The sequence below is a fragment of the Electrona antarctica genome (genome assembly GCF_951216825.1).
Source record: "Electrona antarctica genome assembly, chromosome: 15".
Lineage (NCBI taxonomy): Eukaryota > Metazoa > Chordata > Actinopteri > Myctophiformes > Myctophidae > Electrona > Electrona antarctica.
Window position 1 is genome coordinate 15,078,754 of NC_136796.1, and position 20,387 is coordinate 15,099,140.

At 41.8% G+C, this 20,387-nt stretch overlaps 2 protein-coding genes and 1 long non-coding RNA gene across 5 annotated transcripts in view; all 3 read right to left on the reverse strand.

Annotated features, from left to right (window-relative positions):
* Positions 1–655: 655 nt before the first annotated feature.
* Positions 656–3,257, reverse strand: LOC306938304 (histone H3-like centromeric protein A). Of its 3 annotated transcripts, XM_079522421.1 has the most exons (6): positions 3,145–3,216; positions 2,865–2,910; positions 1,904–2,049; positions 1,689–1,813; positions 1,283–1,357; positions 656–1,008 (listed from the first exon to the last, which is right to left on the reverse strand). In XM_079522421.1, exons 3-6 carry the CDS (start codon positions 2,013–2,015, stop codon positions 883–885), a joined length of 438 nt encoding a protein of 145 aa, XP_079378547.1. In that variant the 5' UTR covers positions 2,016–2,049; positions 2,865–2,910; positions 3,145–3,216; the 3' UTR covers positions 656–882. The 3 variants fall into 3 exon arrangements, with proteins under 3 accessions (XP_079378547.1, XP_079378546.1, XP_079378548.1); XM_079522420.1 differs by lacking the exon at positions 2,865–2,910 and having other exon boundaries at positions 3,149–3,257; XM_079522422.1 differs by lacking the exons at positions 2,865–2,910; positions 3,145–3,216 and adding an exon at positions 2,307–2,449.
* A 5,669-nt stretch (positions 3,258–8,926) lies between these two features.
* Positions 8,927–9,879, reverse strand: LOC306938430. Its single transcript, XR_013791723.1, has 2 exons — positions 9,204–9,879; positions 8,927–8,981 (listed from the first exon to the last, which is right to left on the reverse strand). It is a non-coding gene; the product is annotated as an uncharacterized lncRNA (long non-coding RNA).
* Positions 9,880–10,228: 349 nt separating this feature from the next.
* Positions 10,229–20,387, reverse strand: part of tnxbb (tenascin XBb) — a 36,525-nt gene continuing 26,366 nt past the window's right edge. The window contains exons 9-19 of the mRNA XM_079521964.1: positions 17,973–18,095; positions 17,554–17,697; positions 16,497–16,616; positions 15,549–15,698; positions 15,265–15,401; positions 14,374–14,506; positions 13,862–14,013; positions 13,261–13,357; positions 12,164–12,319; positions 11,457–11,620; positions 10,229–10,936 (exon numbers count right to left, since the gene is read on the reverse strand). Of these exons, the coding sequence (XP_079378090.1) occupies positions 10,835–10,936; positions 11,457–11,620; positions 12,164–12,319; positions 13,261–13,357; positions 13,862–14,013; positions 14,374–14,506; positions 15,265–15,401; positions 15,549–15,698; positions 16,497–16,616; positions 17,554–17,697; positions 17,973–18,095 (1,478 nt within the window). The 3' untranslated portion in view covers positions 10,229–10,834. The remainder of the gene's footprint in view (positions 10,937–11,456; positions 11,621–12,163; positions 12,320–13,260; positions 13,358–13,861; positions 14,014–14,373; positions 14,507–15,264; positions 15,402–15,548; positions 15,699–16,496; positions 16,617–17,553; positions 17,698–17,972; positions 18,096–20,387) is intronic.

Sequence of the window (20,387 nt, forward strand, 5' to 3'; positions counted from 1 at the left end):
TGCAAATCTTAAACAAAAACACTAACTGCGTCAGCCTACTGTCTGTCCCTCCATAAAAAATAAAATAAGGCGAAAGCCACAAAAAAAAAACATTAAAAAAAACTAAAAACTAAACTGCACCCGGCATCCACCGTCCGTCCAAAATTCAAATACCGCATTCGTCTTTGCTGTCTTGACTCTCTCAGCCAATCAAATTGAAGCTAGTAGGTGGGCCAGACTATGGGCCCACTTCATTGGGGTATTGGTTCAGGAAGTGTGGTCAAACTCGGCAGGGCATAACACACCCCCCCGACCAGACCAGAATGGTTGTCACTTGTCAAAGTGTGGTCTGGGGACCCCCAGCAAAATTCCACTATAATGTATTTGTTTTATAATAATCTAATTGTGCACAGTAAGTAGTAGCCTAACCAAAAGTATGTACAATCTTTGGCTCTGAAAAGTATTTCAAAAAAATTACTTGGTTCCTACCAAAATGAGAAATTACTGTAGTTATTGTCGTCCGAGGTGAGAAAAGGATTCAGAAATATATTATTTCCTAGCTTTTGTATTAACAGGGTAAAAGAACAAGACAGACAAACAGAAATATCCATCTCACCTGCTCATTTCTACAGGGACAGTGCATAAAATACATTTTACAGCTCAATGAGGCAACAAATACTTATAAAAGCGGTTTATTAAAGCAGCATTTAAAGAGAGGCATCTATTCTAGAAGAATCAAATAGTAAAAATGGCAATTTAAAGTAGAATACAAATGTGGCTAAAACAAGGCTATATAGGCATTCAAGTGGGACTTTATATTGTCTCTAGTAGTGGTGGTTAGGGCCTAAAACCACATAACTACACCATAGCTTTCATGTGCTCACTCAAAGGAGTGGAGAGCTTTTAGTTCGTACATCCTCGGATTCTTCTCACAAGCTGTAGGTCTCTGGAATATAATGTGACCCTCTTGGCATGGAGGGCACATAGGTTGGCATCGCTCATCAACAGGACCAAGAAGGCCTCCGCTGCCTGGATGAAGAGGGGGGAGATAGAGAGAGAATGGTGGGCGAGCCACTGTACATGTGAAAAGACAGCAGTAATGATTGACAATAACAAAAGAGCTTGTGTGTTTAAATATGTTGTCGCTGCATTGTATTGGTCAGCTCCACTTGTGGAGTGACATTATCGATTCACTCCAAAGTAAATGTTTTATAAACTCAGTTTCTGTCAAATAGTTTTACCAGTCATGGTGAAAGGTGCAAAACATGTCAGGGTAGAATTTCTCGTCTTGATTTTGCCTTACCTCCTGTAGGGCCATCAGTGCATAGACCTGCCATCTCAGAGGTTCGCGGGAGAAACACTGGGACACCTCCTTAACCTGAAGCAATAACAAATATTACACACACACACACGCATACACAGTATATTTGCAGTGGGCGGGAGGAGCGCCTCAGGGAACAGTCAGAGGTTGCAAGTGTCTTGCTCAGGGACACTTTGCTGACCTGGCAGCCGGCATCACACCTGGGACAACCAGAGCCTCCAGCTCCCTAGGCGGGCTCTCGAACCACTCATATATGGCGGCCATCCCATAACTGGGATAGTGGGACTTTAAAATGAAATAGAAAGCAGAATGAATAGAGAAAGCAAGGGATAAAGAAAGGACATTCAATTCAAGGTTTCTATTCCATGGATTGTGTCCAACATCTCACCAAGCGCATGAAGGGAGCCTTCCTCAGCAGTAGCTCAGTGCTCTTTTGGTACCTTCTTATCTCCATCAATGCCTTGGTTCCTGGACGGAACCTTTTTTTTTTTAGGGCACCACCACTGGAGGGCACTGCCAAGAGGCACATAAGAGCATCGGTTCGTCATCACCTCTGTAATTCTGTTGAATGATCAATTGTTGGATTGGGGTCCTCCTCCTCACCTGTTATACCACTCTGATCAAGCAGCTGCTTGGATTCAGATGAAGGCTGCGGCATGCGGCGTTGAGGGGTCTTGCCCTTACGACGGATGGCACTAGAATTGTTGTCGCGCATTGTTTTGCCAAGCAGTACAGCAGGAAAAATAAATCTTTGTAGCACAAAGTATAGTAGCATTAAAGGAGCACTTCAAAACATTTTCAACCATGTGTTCATATATTTTATGACGGGACCACAATGTAAACACAACCCCCCTTGTTTAACGATCTTTGTAAACCGCCTCTGTAAAACCTGAAAACTGTAAAGCTTTCAATCTCTAATGCGCCTCACTGAGAAGACATAAATGTGCTCTCTAGCATTAGTGTGAAGACCAATCAAAGCAAAGCAAAGCAAAGCTACTATATTTACCCAGGGTATCTGGGCTAAGCTCAATAACTTGTTTCCAGCCAGGCCATGCTCATAGAACATTTCATGGTAGTGGTTCAATGCCTTGCTCAAGGGCACTTCAGCGGTGGTAATTTTAACGTGTCGGACCGCTGATTCGAACTGGCGACCTTCCGGTATCAAGACTGCTCCGCAATCCGTTCGGCCACCGCTGCCACTAATCACATGAAGATAGGTTGAAAATGGGTGAAGTGGTTAACTAAACTGCAATTATAGTATTCATTTGGCCCTCTATGAGCTTTTGCACAAAAGGAAAGTTCTCCCATAGGATGGCCTTCAGTTAAAAATACAAAACAAAAACAAGTTTCTGCAGCACAGATATATAGCTTGCATCAAATGTAAACACTCAATTGGGGCCTATCAGGTGGGCCTGAAGAGCCCTATACAGTAGAACCTCAGTAGGCCATCACCAGCTTTTGGGAAGCAGGCAGACGTAGAACTAGAACTAAAATAAATGTTTGTATGACCAAAGAAAATACTGAAAACAAGTTTAGTGCAAAGTTTTAAGGTATGGCATTATACCTGCTACTCTGGCCCACTGACTTGTTTCACCAGCAGCATTCAGCTTCTACCCATTAACCATAAAAGTAAAAAAGTAAATACGCAGAATCATAAAAGCCCAGTTTAGACTGGCAGCCCAAATCTGATTTCCTATCCAAATTAAGTCAGATTGGTTAATGCATTCTGCAACAAGGAAAATGTGATTCAAAGCTTTGTAAAAAATGTGTGTTCCTTTGTTCAGATAAAAAAAACAATACAACAAATGTGGACGTGCAGGCCACGTACAGTCTGAACAGTTTGCCTACCTGGATTCCACCAGCTGCAGGCACCAACAGGTGCAATCAGTAACTCTGCTTATCTTCTTCTTCGTGGGGTTTTATGGCGGTTGGCATCCAAATAGTTGCATTACCGCCCCCTTCTGTTACTCTCACTTTTCTCACTTACAGTCTATCCCATAAACCAGTTTCTTTAATAAATCTGATCACCGTGCCTCTCCCTGTGTTATCCTCTGCTGCATCAATTAACTTCTTAAAAGTGATTTCTTCAACTCCCACTCCCCTCAGCTCTTCCACCATACTCTCTCTTTCTCTCTGATACTGTCTACAGTCCATAATGGCATGCACCACCGACTCCTCCTCCTGGCAGTGTTCACATAGGCCTGTAGGGTGTTTGCCCATCACGGCACCAACAGGTGCAATCAGTAACTCTGCTTTTATCCAATGAGCTTACTGAAAAGGGGTGTGTTAATTTGGGCATGGGAATTGCGAACACAAACTGACAGAAGTCAGAAATCACGAAGGGTCATATATGCCTATAGTTCCTACAAGATCATCCTCCACACTGCTGATTCACTTTGTAATCCCCGTGCAGAGATTCAGGTGTCACAGTCAGTGTTCCCATGTGTGGTTAATTTGCTTATTAGTAATTTTGGCTTGTTTTTTCTGTAAAGTCGCTTGGTAGTTGCGGGTTGCGTTTTTTGGGCTTGTTTTTTAAAGTGTAGTTGCTTATTTCTGCTTGCTTCCTAATGTTGTTTAAAGTAAACCACTGGTTTCCACATTTTTTCACGTCAAGGACCCCAAGATTAATTTATTCAATTGAATTAGTGTCAAATCACAACTTTCTTAGTGTCTGAAGAGTGAAGACACTAAGAAATAGCATCTCTACAGGTCACTGTGAGCTTGTAGATTGGCTATTTTAGAATAGAATAGCTGAAGTATAAAATAGAGAACCACTGAGATAGCCATCTATCTCATCTATCTCATGTATCTCATCTATCACAAACAAGGGACTAAATTCCTTTCGCTCCTATGCCACCAAAATGTGGAACGCCCTACCAACAGTCATTAAGACATGCAAATCCCTTGACTCCTTCAAAACCGCTCTCAAAGGGCACCTACGGATGGCTGCAATTCGAAACTGGCCCCCGTAAAATCTGAATCCCTCAAACACGGACGCAAGGACAACACAAGAGACGGTCGTGGCCACACAGCCAACTCAAGGTATGGCCACGGAGCCGACTTGGGGACCCAACGCAAGGACAACACAAGAGACGGTCACGGCCACACAGCCAACTCAAGGTACGGCCACGGAGCCGACTTGGGGACCCAACGCAGCTCCTCCAAGGCAAACAAACAAAGGAACGGAGCTGAACGTGAATCCCCCCCCCACCCCCCCACCCCTTTTTTTCCCTCACTGTATATGTTTCTTTTCCCTTTTTACCTCCATTATGATGAATTCCTGTTCTGTTCTTTGTCTATATAGAAGTGTCTATTTGTACGTCTCTAAATGTTTTGATGAATTGAACATGGTGGACCCTGTTGTAAACAAGTGTAATGCTTAATTGGGTCGTCCACTCACAGTTAACAGCCTTTGTATTGAGTTTGTGCTCGAAATGTACTGTAATTCTGCACTGTTAATACATATTTCAATCAATCAATCAATATCATAGATGGCTTTAAAGTCCTTTTTATAGTAACTGTATGTACAGTATGTATTGTGTTTTCTTGTTGTCTTTTACCACTGCACAGAAGAAGTTTCCGAAAGGAAAAACAAAGTTCTTTGAAGTTGAAGTGTAATTAATCGATAGGAGATGCCTCCTGCTTTCAATAATGCAGTAGCAAAATACACAATCATGACAGTATTCTGCAACTCGTATTCGGCTGCAAAACACCTACACACATATCTCTTCATGCATTTTGGGCCAATATTGTGTGAACCATGTATTGTAAATAGTAGACATGGATGTTGCAGTTGTCAAATAATTGTAGTACAATGTTCATTGCAAATTAGAAATGGTGGATGGTGGATTTTTATTAAACAATGACTTGGCAGATACAAAGAGGATAATCCAAGCTTTCTGTATAGCTAGCTGCAATGTTCGTGAGTTTAACGTTGTTTAATACAATCATTTCAGACTTTTCTGTTTGGATGTATGGGCTGTCAAGGGGTATTGCAACTCTACTCTAGATGCCATATATTAAAAATAGCATCTAAGAGTTGCTTGCAGTTAGAACAGTACTACAGTAGGTGAGCTGACCTTATGGCCTGTACATTGCTTGTGAATGTATGGAGGGCCTGTTTGATGATGACTGTGTTAATGGCCTTCCTCTGCAGCACCAGCGTGTTAACGTGGGGCATGATTTGATGAAAGAGCTGCAGGAAAAACCTCATCCTGCAGCATCCTGGTGAATCCAGACGCCTCCCTCACTGTGGTGCCATCAAATGCGCTGGCTGACCTGATGACATCAAAGCACTCCATGAGGACTTCTTGGTTCAGATAGACGGTGCTGACAATTTCGCTGTTGAAGTTCCAACTTGTGGGTGACACTGTAGGCAGCCTCTGTGCAACAACCTGGTCGAGAATGGCAATATGTTTGGGTGACCGAGTAAATATATGATTTAACCCTTGCTTTACTTATATATTGAAATTTTATTTAAAGGATAGCCCCTTGAGATGCATCATTTCGTTTTAGCGGGGGTGCAGTACATAGACAAAACAATACATCAAACATGTCAACACATAACAATACACTTACAACATCCAACAAAAACAGAGGCTCTCCAATCCACTCAAAACACTACATCAAGACCAGTAGCAACTGCACTGAAACACCTTACAAAATACCAATAGTGATAATGATAATAAAATAAAAAAAGATAAAAAAAAAACAATAAATAAATAAATCATCATGAAAAAATCAGAAACAAGTACAAATGGGTTTCAGGTCTGCAAACAAAGAAGCCTTGAAAATATTAAATGATGTAAATGATCTCAAAGAGACAGACCAGTTGTTCCAATCAGATGGACCATTAAACTGAAAAGCACGTCTCCCAATTTCATTAGATGTGGGTACGGAAAAATAAAGTTGTTGAGTATGTCTAAGAGGGTATCTAGCGTTATATATGTAACTAATAACCGTTTTAAATATGATGGATAATTAAAGTAAATGCACTTAAAAATTAAAAGCAACCATACTTGGCAACCCTTCATTGACCATTTCAATAGGTGCACGCTAGACTGGGCACCATTTCATTTAGGGTATATGATCCTGTCGGGAGCGGATGATATCGATAAAAGCTACAGGCTACGAGAGCTTTTATTGAGAAAAATCGGTTTGAGGGAAAAGGAAGTTGCCGGCCCGTTATTCCTGCCTGTCGACTACAAAACAATACTACAACATGACGTAACGATATCATCCCCTCCCGACCGGATCATACGGACTTTTGAAACAGAGACCAGGCTTTCCTCCGAGGTGGTGGAAAGCCTGGTGAGGCGAGGCTAGGTGCACGCTAACCCCTCCTACACAATAGATAACATTACAAAATTGGAAAAAATGGGGGGGGGATATTTTTATTTTTTTATTAATTATTTTTTCATAAAAAAAAAAAAAAACTGAATGTAATTCAGTTGATATACGACTCTAAGAGGTCAGAACAACTTGTTAGGAAAGTCTGAGAGCAAGAGTGTCTGCCCTGTTGTCTTTGTTTTTTTTGTCTGTTACTATCTGTCACTGCTCGACTGTTTCTTTTTCTTTTTCTTTTTTTTTTCTTGTTTATCGCATTTATATACATGACAGATGACAGATGTCATCAATATGACAGCATTGAGAACAACTGAGATCCACAGGGAATCGACCCTGTATCTTAGTTGGCTGAGGTGTTGTTTTCTATGCTTTTTTTGGTCATGGCTGCCAGTTCCCATCTGATGTTGTGAGGGAGTTCAGACTTTTCCAGATCGTACTGAATAACTGCTAGGTTACATAATGTCTTCAGGCTAGGACTGAAGTCTAAGACATACAGGCCTTCAGGGGTGTCGTCTCCTCCAAAGAGGATGATACGATCTCCCACCGTGCAACAGCACATTTGATATGTCGGAGACGGTCTGTTACCCTTGGGCTCAACCTTCTTCCAGGAGTTGGTTTCTGGACTGAATTTCCACAGATCATTGTAGATCTTTTGAAAGTTTTTACCACCATATATGTACAGCTCTCCATTGTAGGTGAAGTATGAATGAGTCCAGCGGCTGTGTAGAGGCTGTGTAGAAGGTGTGTTCATCCAGGAGTTTGTCTCTGTGTCAAACACTCTGATGCTGTTGCAGCGGCTTTGAGGTATACCCCCAAATGCAAACATCTTTGTCCCTATGATGGTGGCAGAGTGAAGTGATATAGGAGGTGGTGCAGTGCCTCTGGTGTTAATTAAAGTCCAGACCATGGTGCTGGTGTCCAACTTGTAGATGTCATTAGTCCATCCATTTGTCAGATTGTTGTATCCTCCATGAATAAACATGACCTTCCCCAAAGCACAGGCTGAGTGGTCCCAAATCTCTGGAACAGACCCATAAACCCAGGGTTTAAACCATATTTGGGTGTCGACATCAAATGCATAAAGCACATTGGAGTAAGGCAACCCTCCCCAGATGTAGACTGTATCTTCTATCAGCACAGCTGTGTGTCGGCAGCGCCTGGGTGGCGCCTCAAGGTGACCGTCTCCTCTTTCAGGTTCCACTGGAGGTAACTTCTTCCAGCATAAAGACTCTGTGTTGAAGACATGGACATCCATCATCTGTTCCATGCTGTTGTAGATCCGTTTGATCACGTAGTCACAGCAGCCTCCAAAGGAATACAGTTTGTTCCTCACTGCTACAGCAGCATTACTGCTACAGTTTGGTCCTCCTGCTTTGGAGACGGTCCAACACAACATCACTCTGTATGTGGGTCTGGTCTGTGTCTAAGTCTCTTTCTCGCTCACCTCGTCTCTCTCTAGGTCTACAGTCTTTTTCAACACGGTGTATCATCTTATATCTTCTGGTGTGAAATCACATGACGCAACACAAACTGTTGCCATGCCAAGATTAATTAATTCAATTTAATTAGTGTCAAATCACACAAATCAAGTTGTCTGAAGACACTAAGAAATAGCATCTCTACAGGTCACTGTGAGCTTGTAGATTGGCTATTTTAGAATAGAATAGCTGAAGTATAAAATAGAGAACAACTGAGATAGCCATCTATCATAGATGTCGCTTTAAAGTCATTTTTATAGTATTTTATAACTGTAACTGTGTATGTACAGTATATATTGTGTTGTCTTTTACCACTGCACAGAAGAAGTTTCCGAAAGGAAGTTGAAGTTGAAGTGTAATTAATCGATTGGAGATGCCTCTTGCTTTCAATAATGCAGTAGCAAAATACACAATCATGACAGTAGGCTGCAAAACACCTACACACACATGCATTTTGGGCCAATATTGTGTGAACCATGTATTGTAAATAGTAGACATGGATGTTGCAGTTGTCAAATAATTGTAGTACAATGTTCATTGCAAATTAGAAATTCTCAATTAAAAGTACCTCAATTTGCAGTTATCTGCAGTAGTTGAGTAAATGTACTCACAGTAGTTACTTAAAAACCGAAACTGATAAACTGAGACACTACCACTAATAAACAGTATAATGACTACTATGATTTAGTTACTTTTGACTGGTGTAAATACCACAGAAACTGCACATACCAAATACAATGCCCATATAGACCTTTATTCAGAAATCTGTATGACCGCACACAATCATTTAAGGATTCAGAAATTAAACTATAATTTCCACCTTTTTTATTGTATTAAAAGGGGCAATAAAACAACAACTATAAAATAAAAAAATCACACCCATGTGAACTGAGTGGTGTAAGGTCTTATATAAGGTAAGGTATTATATAAGATAAGGTATTATATAGCCTGATCAGCTCTGATCTGACGTCATGTCTGACGTAATGAAATCACACCCGGGTGAACTGGGTGACCGTAGCAACCATGCTCATTTTTTGAGCACAGACAGACTAACAAAGCCAGTCGTAGGAGTGGTTTACACCACTCAAAAATAAAGGACATATATAAAGACAACACATCGACCAGACAAACACTGAGGAACCAAGTGAAGTGTACAAACAGAAGTCTCCATCACTCGCTCATTTCCACAGTGATGACATCATAATGAACAAGGCACAGTGCATACAATATATTTTACAGCTTAGAATGATGGGCAGCAAAATGCTTTACAGCAGGGCAGTCCAAACTATGGCCAGAGGGCCCAAAATGGCCCTCCACATAATACTTTGTGTTCTTTTGATCCTATAGGGTACCAAAGGAGTGGTCTATTTTTGATGCACATTTATTTGAGAAGTGGTTGCTATAGGTTTTTAAAGAGCATAACAAACATAATTTCTCACCACCTTTATAAATGATCAGAGATGTGTTTTTTATTATTATTATTATTATTATTATTATTATTATTATTATTATTATTATTGTTTTGGCCCTTTTCCAAAAACAAAGACAGGTATATTAAAAGGCCTTGATCATGTCGCATGCACATTAAAACATTGAGACAATGAAAGTAAGAACATAAAAAGGTACACCTTTATTAATCCCATAGGGGAAATTCAGTTTCAGCTTCACCTAGCTGTTGGCTGCTCAGAATGATGCTGATGAGGATCACTGGGATGCAGCCATGCGTCCTGTTGAAGTTTCCTTGGCATGACATTGGTCATCAGTGGCGTGCACAGATAGACACTAGGGGGTGCTAGAGCACCCCCTGCCCTTTTGGCAATGTGCCCTTTTGAAAAAAAAAAAAAAAGAAAAAAGTTCTCTCTTTTTTTTTTGATTTTTCAAAAATAGCAGACCTACAAGCTCATAGCGCGCCACTCGGTGGCGCGCTATGAGCTTGTAGATCTGCTATTTTTCAATAGCTAAAGCATAACATAATGCTAACACCAAAAGGGGTTCCCGCCTAAAATGGATTAAGGCAACCGGCCGGTTCCACGCGCTGCACAAGGTGCCCTTTTTTAACTTGAGCACCTGCCCCTCTAAATGTCTGTGCACGCCACTGTTGGTCATCTACTTACTCACTGATTGTGTCAGCAAAATTATTATACAATAGTTTGGTACTGATAATATTACTGTGTGCAAAGGTTTCTTTATATATATATTTATATATTGGATAATTTAAACTTGACTGTTCCCAGCACAACACTTAAAAGTAAAACATAATGAAACATGTTATTTCTCTAAAGGTTTGTGCAGCCCTGCTGTAAAGAGTAGAGAATACAAAAAATGGGAAACAAAAGAAATCTGAGAAAACTGTACAATCTACAGTAACATACTGATAACTGTCCACCATACATTTAAAAAAATATGTCTTCTTGCTCTTGTCTGGAGTGGTAGCAAGGCAACTTTTAGATGCTTGGATTTATATGTGCATTCATACAGCACCTTTTGTTATTCATGTGTTTGTAACATCTCCCTCCCTCTCTCTCTCTCTCTCTCTTTCTGAATACATATTTGTGTTTGTGTATGAATTTTCCATGCGCATCTGACTGTCCACTCTCACATCCGTGCATGTGTGTTCATACAAGTTTGTTCAAATGCCCTCGTGTTCATGAAGAAAGCCTCTCCCATTCTCTAGACCTCTTTTAGTCTGCCGGCACGCTCTCATCATTGCTTATCCTTGAATCGGAGGAGGGTGGAAGGCAGCTGGTCTCATCTTCATCTCGGTAAAGGGGATGGAGTGTTCCTTTCCTTTCCATGAGGTCCAAATTATACCCTGGCAGAAACACACAGAAACATACTTTGAACCTGAGAGACTAAGGTTCTGAGATCTATTCTAAACCCAACAGAACCCAGCAAAAATAAATCATTCACATTATTTTTTATTATTGGTTTTGCACACAATAAATTTGAATAAAATGATTTGGCACATATTCATATTGTAGTAGTCGTTTCTGTTTAAGACTATGAAATGGGTCTGAATGCGCAATAGTTCCAATGGCATATACTGAATCAAACTAGCGTTTACTTTTTAGTTTTACTATAGGTTTTACTCTCAAACTGCCGCTAGGGAGAAAAGCATGGACAGAGTGGCGCTGGCTGATGACGTAATTACCATACTATTTTGTTTCGTTGGAACAACATCCAATTCAGCAACAACATCGCTACGTAACAGGTGACGTTATGAAATAACCATCAAACAGGAAGCTGGCCAGACTGAGACAAAACAAAACAAATTCACGGAACGCAGCGAATCCGGCTGGAAACCAGGCTAGCGATGTGTGTTCCTCCAGTACCTGGTGATTAAGATCAATGCCGTAGACCCCGTTGAGGTTGGCCTCGTGGCAGTTCTTGTACCACCAGCCTCCGCGATAGGACATGGCACAGCGCGTGATGAAAGGTGAGGGGTCGCGGTCCTTGGTGGAGAACAGGCGGCCATTGTGGTAGGTCATTGAGTCACCTATAAGGATGGCGCAGAGGTTAAGGGAGAGGAGACATACAGTTGGGTGCCACCGATATTGTCCCTTATCATTTGACCCATTTAGGCCTGACCTCAACATTTTAAAAAATCCTTCTAAATCCTCCAGTTTTCTGAAATATTTTCACGATTTTTCAAAAATAGCAGACCTACAAGCTCGTAGCGCGCCACTCGGTGGCGCGCTATGAGCTTGTAGATCTGCTATTTTTCAATAGCTAAATTATAACAATGTTTAAAACACCAAAAGGGGTTCCCGCCCAAAATGGGTTAACTGTCCTTTTGCGCAGATCACGCAAACCTCAGCAAAAAGAAAAGGACAATATCGATGGCCTCCAACTGTACTGATGATCAAAAACAAAGACCAATGGTTATGGCACAATTATACAAAGCACACAATGTGTGTTGAGGAGAGGAGATCGTTTTACATTCCGTTAGTGGTACTCTTCCAATGTTTTGTATTTATTTTTCCGAGCCTGGTCCTTTGCTATTCTTTTCTTTTATATTCTCTATCCCATGATTCCTCACCAGCTGTCCCACTGTACCCAGCCACTGTCAGTTTGTAGTTCTTCTTGGCAACCTGGAAGGTGGTGTATTTGGCAAACACCGCCTCACCTCCCTCCCTCAGGTCCACACGAAGACCCATCTTAGTCGTGGTTGTCAGGTTGTGGAGATTCTCCAGTCCTGGAGGGGAAGAAACAGTATAGTCAGTACTTAATAAGCAGCACCGCACCACTAAAGCACTAGGGGTATGTTTGATGCCTTGCTCAGAGGCACCTTCACAACAGGTGATGTGGGAGGGGGACTCGGGGAGATCATCTAACCTTTCCCAGCTGTTCTGCACCTTCAAATGGAATTCAAGTGACGTGTTGTGTTCGAAAAATGAAACCCTCCACTACTAACTCCTGTTCAACATTATCCTGCCAAAATTGTGCTACACTGTTGACTTCAATTTCCACATTAAACTGATTCCTCTCATATGTTGGTACTGTGTGTTGTGTCATACTCTCTTGCCAAACAGTGAGTCTGTTTGTGCATTCGAGTTCGCTACTTACGGCAAGGACATGTTTATACAGGAACTGAGTTCGTTTAGACAAGTGGTTCACAAATAGTATCCCGCTGGGACCCAAATGTTGGCCATCTTTAATACGTCCAATGTGTTTTCAATCCTGTCAGAACATTTCTGATCCTTGTAGGGTTGAGAGATATCTTAGAATTAGTGTCGTTGTCTATTAACAGTGCTTTTCAAACTTTGTCATGTCAAGGACCCCCAAAATGATTTATGTATTTGGCCGCAGACCTCCGTTTGAAAAGATTTGAAGAGAGGATTTGAGTTTAAAAAATCAATAAATTGCAGATCTAAAACCTCACAATGCGTCGCATCATGACGCGTTGTGAGCTTGTAGGTCATTAATTGTTTTTAAATAGATGAAGTATAACTATACTATTAAAGTGGTTAAACTGATTATGATGTCATATTAACTAATTTTGCTGGGGAGGAGAGAGACAGGGAAAGAGGGAAAGTGCGAGGGAGGAGGTGAGGAAAAGGTGGAGGAATAGAGAGTGTGTGAGCTGCAGGAATGGAGCAAGGAAATCATTATGATGAATGGCTACATCTGTCCTACCCAGCCAGAATTCCCCACTCAGGTCTCCAAAGCCACGGGTATACTCCTTGAAACCACGGAAGAAATCCACCGAACCATCCTTTCTCCTCTGGAAGACCTGCACAGTGCACACGCACACACACACACACAGGCATGCACGCACGCACGCACGCACGCACGCACGCACGCACGCACGCACGCACGCACGCACGCACACTCGCACACACACAGGTATCGTCGATTGCTATCAAATCACCAAAATTTGCACGCAAATTCGCACAAATGTCTTGAACTTCAATGTGATGTCAATGTATGTCAATGTAATCTTGAAATGTCAACGGGAGAGAGGACAGGCTGCTCCATGCTGCCATTCTTGTTTCCTTTTTTTGGGGGGGGGCTGGCCAACGTTGAGCCGTATTGGTCAAAGCTGGAACTGCAGGCGGGCCCCTGCATTTAGCACGAGGAAACCCCGCGCCGCTGGGGTTTAACATTGAGCACTCGTTTGCATGTTTGTATAGTGTATTCTTCCGGGTGCTTCAAAACGCCACTGAGCTACTTTCATTGAAATGAATAGCAGGGGGTGGGGCTGTCCGCACTCTATCCTTTATAACTCTATGGTTACCGTCCAGCCTCCTCCGTCTGTCTCCATGTCGCAGTAGACCATCAGAGACAGGCCAGGTCTGCCCATGGGGAAGATCTCAGCCTCCCCGGACTCTCTGATGCCGTTCAGTAGCTCCTGAGAGCAATCTGTCGGGAACGGGTATCGCAGGGTACCTGTCGGAGAGGTGCAAAGGAGCAAGGGATGGACATGTGAAGGGATGGAGGGGTGGAGGAGGGAGGGAGAGATGGAAGAATGGATGGGTGGAGGGAAAAAGAGAGATGAGACAAAAATGAAAAATGAAAATGGGGCATGGCAGCAAGAGGAGAGAGGGGAAAGTAGACCAATTACCGGTAAGGTGTAAGTTAAAGTAAACGTTGATATTCTAGTTCATTTTGTGGATAGCAGGAAAAGCGAGATAGAAACACAAGTGCAGATGAAGGCATAAGACTGATTTCTCCGTCCTGTTCCAATCGACAGGCATCATTTTCATTGGCAGTTTCACATTAGAGAAATCATTTGCCCGCTTGTTATACCTGTGGTGAATTCAGTAGATATAGTGGCAGTGTAGATTCCTCTCCTCTCTGCTTGCAGCGAGGCTGTGTATTTAGCACCAGGGTGGAGCTTCGCCAACCTATACTCCGTGACTGTGGCATCAACAATCACTTCCTGCAGAGAGGGAGAACGAGGAAGTCCTCTTAAGAAAATACAACAACAACCAAAAACATATTCCCCTATAGTGCCTGGGGATATTTTGGAATGCAACAACAGGTTGTCAAAAACTATATTACTTAACGTTAAAATATACAAATACATATATTTCTGGTGTCTACATCATTTGTAATGAGTCTAACGTTAAATTTATAAACAACACAATGAAATCTATGGTGTTAAAATTATACTTTGAGTAATTGTTAGGACGTAAAGTGAGGATAACGTTGATGCAGTGTGTTGGGGACTGGACGTTACTGTGTGTGCATGGCCGCGGGAAGATATTTACAGTAGGAGGTGCTGAACGTTCAGTAGGAAGTGCGTGTGCGTAAGCGCGCGCCGCAAAGTGCGCGTGCACGCGCCCCGTTTGAGGTTTGAGGTCAGATGTAGAGTTGCTCGCCAGCACCATATATATACATAATGCAGATCTAGGTGATGATCCAGTCTTCTCCATGTATGACTATCCAGGGTTTTGATGAGGTCAGTGTCGTGATCTTCATATATGGAGATGGCCATATACTGTATGGAGCAAGTCACGAGGCGTGATGGACTGACGGCCATATATGGTGGCGTGACGGACTGACTGACTGACAGGTTTTGCAGGTTTTCATAGTAATCTGCAACCTATACGGTCGCAATAATCATATTATGTATATGACATGTTAGCTACAGTTACATAGATAATGCTGAGCAAAACGTGTTTCTGCGTCTCTCACCATCAACTCCTGTCCTTCCGTCTGATAGGTCAAGCTGTAGCTGCCGACAGCAGCCGAGGGTGGTTTCCATGACAACAGGGCTGTGCGTGGGGTCACCAGGCTGGCTTGGAGTTCACGTGGCCCGTCTCTTCCAGACCCTGTTGGTGGGTCAAAGAAGGTTATAAAAGGTGTGTGTGTGCGTGTGTGTGTGTGTGCGTCAGTGATGCTAATCTTGGGGGAAAAAACGACCCACGGGTGCTCGCATTCATGATAATTTGCGTGTCTATGACGTGTGTTCTACTGACCGCTGGTCGTAGTGAAGACAGTGCTAGCAGGTGAGCTCTCCAGGCTGCCCAGTTGGCTAGTTATAGTCACAGTGTAGGTGGTTGATCCTTCCAGGCCTTTCAGAGGCTGTTCCGCTGCATTTCCTGACACCGTGATCCTCAGATCTGACCCTGGGGGCAGGATTATTGCCCATTTTAGACAGTTTATAAACAATCAGTGAGTCAGTCAGTGCAAGTCAGTCAGTCAGTCAGTCAGTCAGTCAGTCAGTCAGTCAGTCAGTCAGTCAGTCAGTCAGTCAGTCAGTCAGTCAGTGCAAGTCAGTGCAAGTCAGTGCAAGTCAGTGCGTCAGTGCGTCAGACAGACAGACAGACAGACAGACAGACAGACAGACAGACAGACAGACAGACAGACAGACAGACAGACAGACAGACAGACAGACAGACAGACAGACAGACAGACAGACAGACAGACAGACAGACAGACAGACAGACAGACAGACAGACAGACAGACAGACAGACAGACAGACAGACAGACAGACAGACAGACAGACAGACAGACAGACAGACAGACAGACAGACAGACAGACAGACAGACAGACAGACAGACAGACAGACAGACAGACAGACAGACAGACAGACAGACAGACAGACAGACAGACAGACAGACAGACAGACAGACAGACAGACAGACAGACAGACAGACAGACAGACAGACAGTATATCAGCCAGGGCATCTGTCTGTCTATTTATCACATTTGGATGTTATGGGAAAACTGGGAGTTAAGTTAGCTTTTTCCTTCCCTTTTTCACCAACCCAGATTCGTCCAGAGGGATTAGAACAGTCAACACTGTGGTGTCATTACAGCATACAGTCTGTAACCTTTAAGGTTAATGTTAATTAAAAGGTTAATTATGTATGAGTTGCCTTGTGCTTAAATAATGATAGCAAACATCCATCGCTCTCCTACCTTTCACGGAGCTATACACGATGGAGTACTTGTCAACCCTCGCCAGTGCTGGTCGCCACAACAACAGGGCTTTGGAGTCAGTGATGTTGATTGCCTTTAGGTCTGTTGGCGGGTCAGGTACTGAGAGAGATGAACAGAGGCAGAGAAGGAGTCAGGGAGAGAGACGGAGACGGAGGGATAGTTAGAAACAGAAAGGGAGACAGACAGATAGAGAGCGTTTATCGAGACTTGTTACAACATGGTAAATCCCAAAGGCTTTTGGAATTTACTCAAAGTGTTTTGACACAGTGCAGAGGGCTGATGCAGATCCAAAAACAGAGAAGCCCTCAGAGAAAAATATGAAAATGCATAGATCTTTCCAAGATCCGCCACCTGCTACAGCCATCAGGGCCAATATAAAAAAAATGAAAAACACACATAGGTAAAACTACTACTGGCTTTGTTAGTTTACGTGTCTGTCTGTCTGTCTGTCTGTCTGTGCTCAAAAAATGAGCATGGTTGCTACGGTCACCCAGTTCACACGGGTGTGATTTCATTACGTCAGACATTACGTCAGACCACAGCTGATCAGTCTATATAAGACCTTACACCACTCAGTTCACACGGGTGTGATTTTTTAAATGACAAATAAAACGCATAGAACTGAATTGCCATCTCCTTTATCAACATCAAATACACAAAATACTAATAATGTATAATATGACTTTTATGAAACTGGGAATGATCAACAGGATGGAAGGTCAACCGTCAAGGTCCCAACTAAGGTCAAGCTCAGACAGTACTAGTAAATCAATAACTGTAATATACTGTATTGATACTGATCGGTCATTTCTCAGGCAGAATGGCATATCTTGACAAACTGCATAATTGCATATAATTTGTGTGCAATATTTCTAGTTGATAAAAAAATGTGGTATGCCACGACCGTGACCCCAATTTCTCATTTTTCAATCCAAATGATTATCATTTTCATGTCGAATATCTGGATAACATTAATTAAAGTAAAAAAAAAAAGCAAAAAAACGAAGGCAAAACCCTGATTGTAAATACTACTTACATGTCATGGTAAAATCTTTAATGGGGTCACTCTCGTCCAATCCGAGGACAGAGATAACACTGATCTCATAAGAGGAGCCGGGGGAGAGCTGTGATAAGTCGAGTGTGGAATCCGCAGAAGCCACGGACACAGACACTGGTTCGCCTGAGAAAAAGAGAGCCATTGATTGCTTGTACAGATATTGCTGATGCAAGTTGACAGTTAATCCTAAAGTGTTAATTTAACTAAATGTGTGAAAAAAGTAAAGACAGTGCACTCTCTTTTTCTACTTTGCGTAAACAAACGGGAGGGTGCTGCAGCATCGAAACCGAGGTGGAGTTCTCAGCCACTCACTCAACTTTCATAATAATACACTTTTATTTGTATAACACATATTAAAACAGAGTTGATGTGTGCTTATCATGTGTCTGTGTTCTTGCCTTCCTCTGTGTGCATGTAGGTGACCTTGAAGGCATCGACATGGTTTCTGGGCTTAGTCCAGGACACGGTGAGGGAGTTTTCTGTCACCTCACTAAACACCAGGTTGGCTGGAGGTTCGGGACCTGCATGGGCGGATCAGAGCAGACTGGTGAGCAAAGACTGGAGGAGAAAAAGAGACAGGGTTGAAAGTAATACAGCCCAGAAAATGAAACGAAATGAAGAAAAACGTATATAGGAAAGAAGAAATCAAGTACAGAGAGGGAAAATAATAATGGAAGGTGACGTAAAAAGGAAAGGGCACTCAAATGAAGGAAGAAAGAAATGTGCCAAGAAAGAAAGAACGAAAGGAGAAATACAAGATAAAAAAGGAACAATAACGAAGAGATGTAATTGGTTCGGGAAGTAAAGAATCACAAAAAGAATGAAAGGCAGAATACTGTAAAACATGTGCTGCTCTACCTACAGTATACACTGCATGTGTCATACTAACCTTACTAAGTATTAATTCACACAGCTGCTATTAGTGCTCCAGTGAGATCAATGTGTGTATATATGTACAGTGCAAACATATATACAGTATACATGACATATACAGACAAACATTGTCACAGCTAAATGCAGACAATGGATCCTGGAAAGCAGCAAAGGAGAAAAGAATGATATTTTAACAGTTAGCTGTTCTTTCAGTCCTGAAAAGAAGATAGCGGAAAAGAAGACACATGGGGGGCGTTAACACAAAAAAAAGGCACGGAAGACATTTTATGAGGATGAACGACAGAATTCATCCCGGTATTAATTTGACACAAAAACTCAAAGAGTTAAAAGTGAAGAATTGTGTTTCAAAGTGGAGAGAAATGTGATTTGGAAACAGATTTTCAACCTTGAGCCTGAATTGAGTCCCATAGATTCTGATTCATTTTCCTCTGAAACTGAAGTTTTGTTCAAAAAGTGAGATAGACCGCATAATAAAAAAATAACACCTAGGATAACTATTTAGATAAAATAGCTGATGCAAAAAAAATAAGAAAATAAGAAAATAAATTATAGCACTTTTTTAAACAATAGTTGCTCCAAAACATTTATACAGACCAAAACTAAACTAAACTAAATGAATGACCATGGTGAGTATAGTTTTTGTTTTTTTTGTAAAACAAATTTCTGATCCAAACTCTTCAACTACAAATACTTCAGAGACATTCAGACCCATGTATAAATGGTTCCTTTGAGATTCTTTCATTTGTTAATTTTCTTGTGAACTCATAGGATTAAAATCTGCACATTTCAAATTGGGACTTGGGATAGATGCAGACAGACCAAGTGTATTGACCAACCATGGTCTTACCCAGGGTTTGGGGTGAGAGGTGAAGTGGGCGAGAGTCAGTGAAGCTGGCTGACAATTAGCTTATCCTGAGTGAGAGAAGACCAGAGCAACAATGAATGAATTGATCTAAATGTGTTTTCAAAAGATCAGTGATTTGATGTCAATCTCCAAAACTGAGCCAGCATCCAACAGAGATTTGAATTTGAATAAATAATCATTTGGCATTTTTTCATGTTTGGGTAAATATGTTTTGTTTTGTCTCATCTTATCTTTGGCTATATCATCTTTTCATTCACCAAACATCTGATAAATGTTTGCTTAAATTTGGTTCACGACATCAGGTCACAGAATGGTTGGTTGAATGAATGAATGAATGAATGAATGAATGAATGAATGGATGGATGGATGGATGGATGGATGGATGGATGAATGAATGAATGGATGGATGGATGGATGGATGGATGGATGGATGGATGGATGGATGGATGGATGAATTAATATTATGATTGTTGCTCCATGATAGTCAGGACTCAGAAGGCTAGGTCATGGATTCACAAGGATTCAAGAATAAATGTAAAACACAGGATTGAGACAACAAATAACTGCTAGTACAGGTATACAGTACTTTTAGATGACTGTGTTGGTACCAGTGGTATTCATGTATCATGAAGGAGTTCAGCGTATGCAGGTTTTCTTTCCAGCCAAACACGACACCAGCTAAGTTCAATGAATCCACCCCATCTCGGATTTGGGCGGTGTATGCTTGGCTAGAATGAAAACATGCATAATCAAAGCAACAGATCAAAGCAGGATATAATTTGAACATAGCTTAGATTAAAAAGCCATCAGCCTTGCCAAGCACAACAATTTATTGAAACAAACAAACAAACATACAAACAAATGTTACAGTGTCAATGAGGAGCTGATTAAATGAGAACATGTGTTAAATGAGATCACCGATACTGTAATTTAAGAATTTACAGTTTTCAAGAGCACAGCTCTTGAGGTGGACATGGACAGATGGACATTGAAGCAGCATTTGTGTGAGTAGTGTGAGTTCGCCCCTTAAGACAACAGGACCTTTTAACAGATA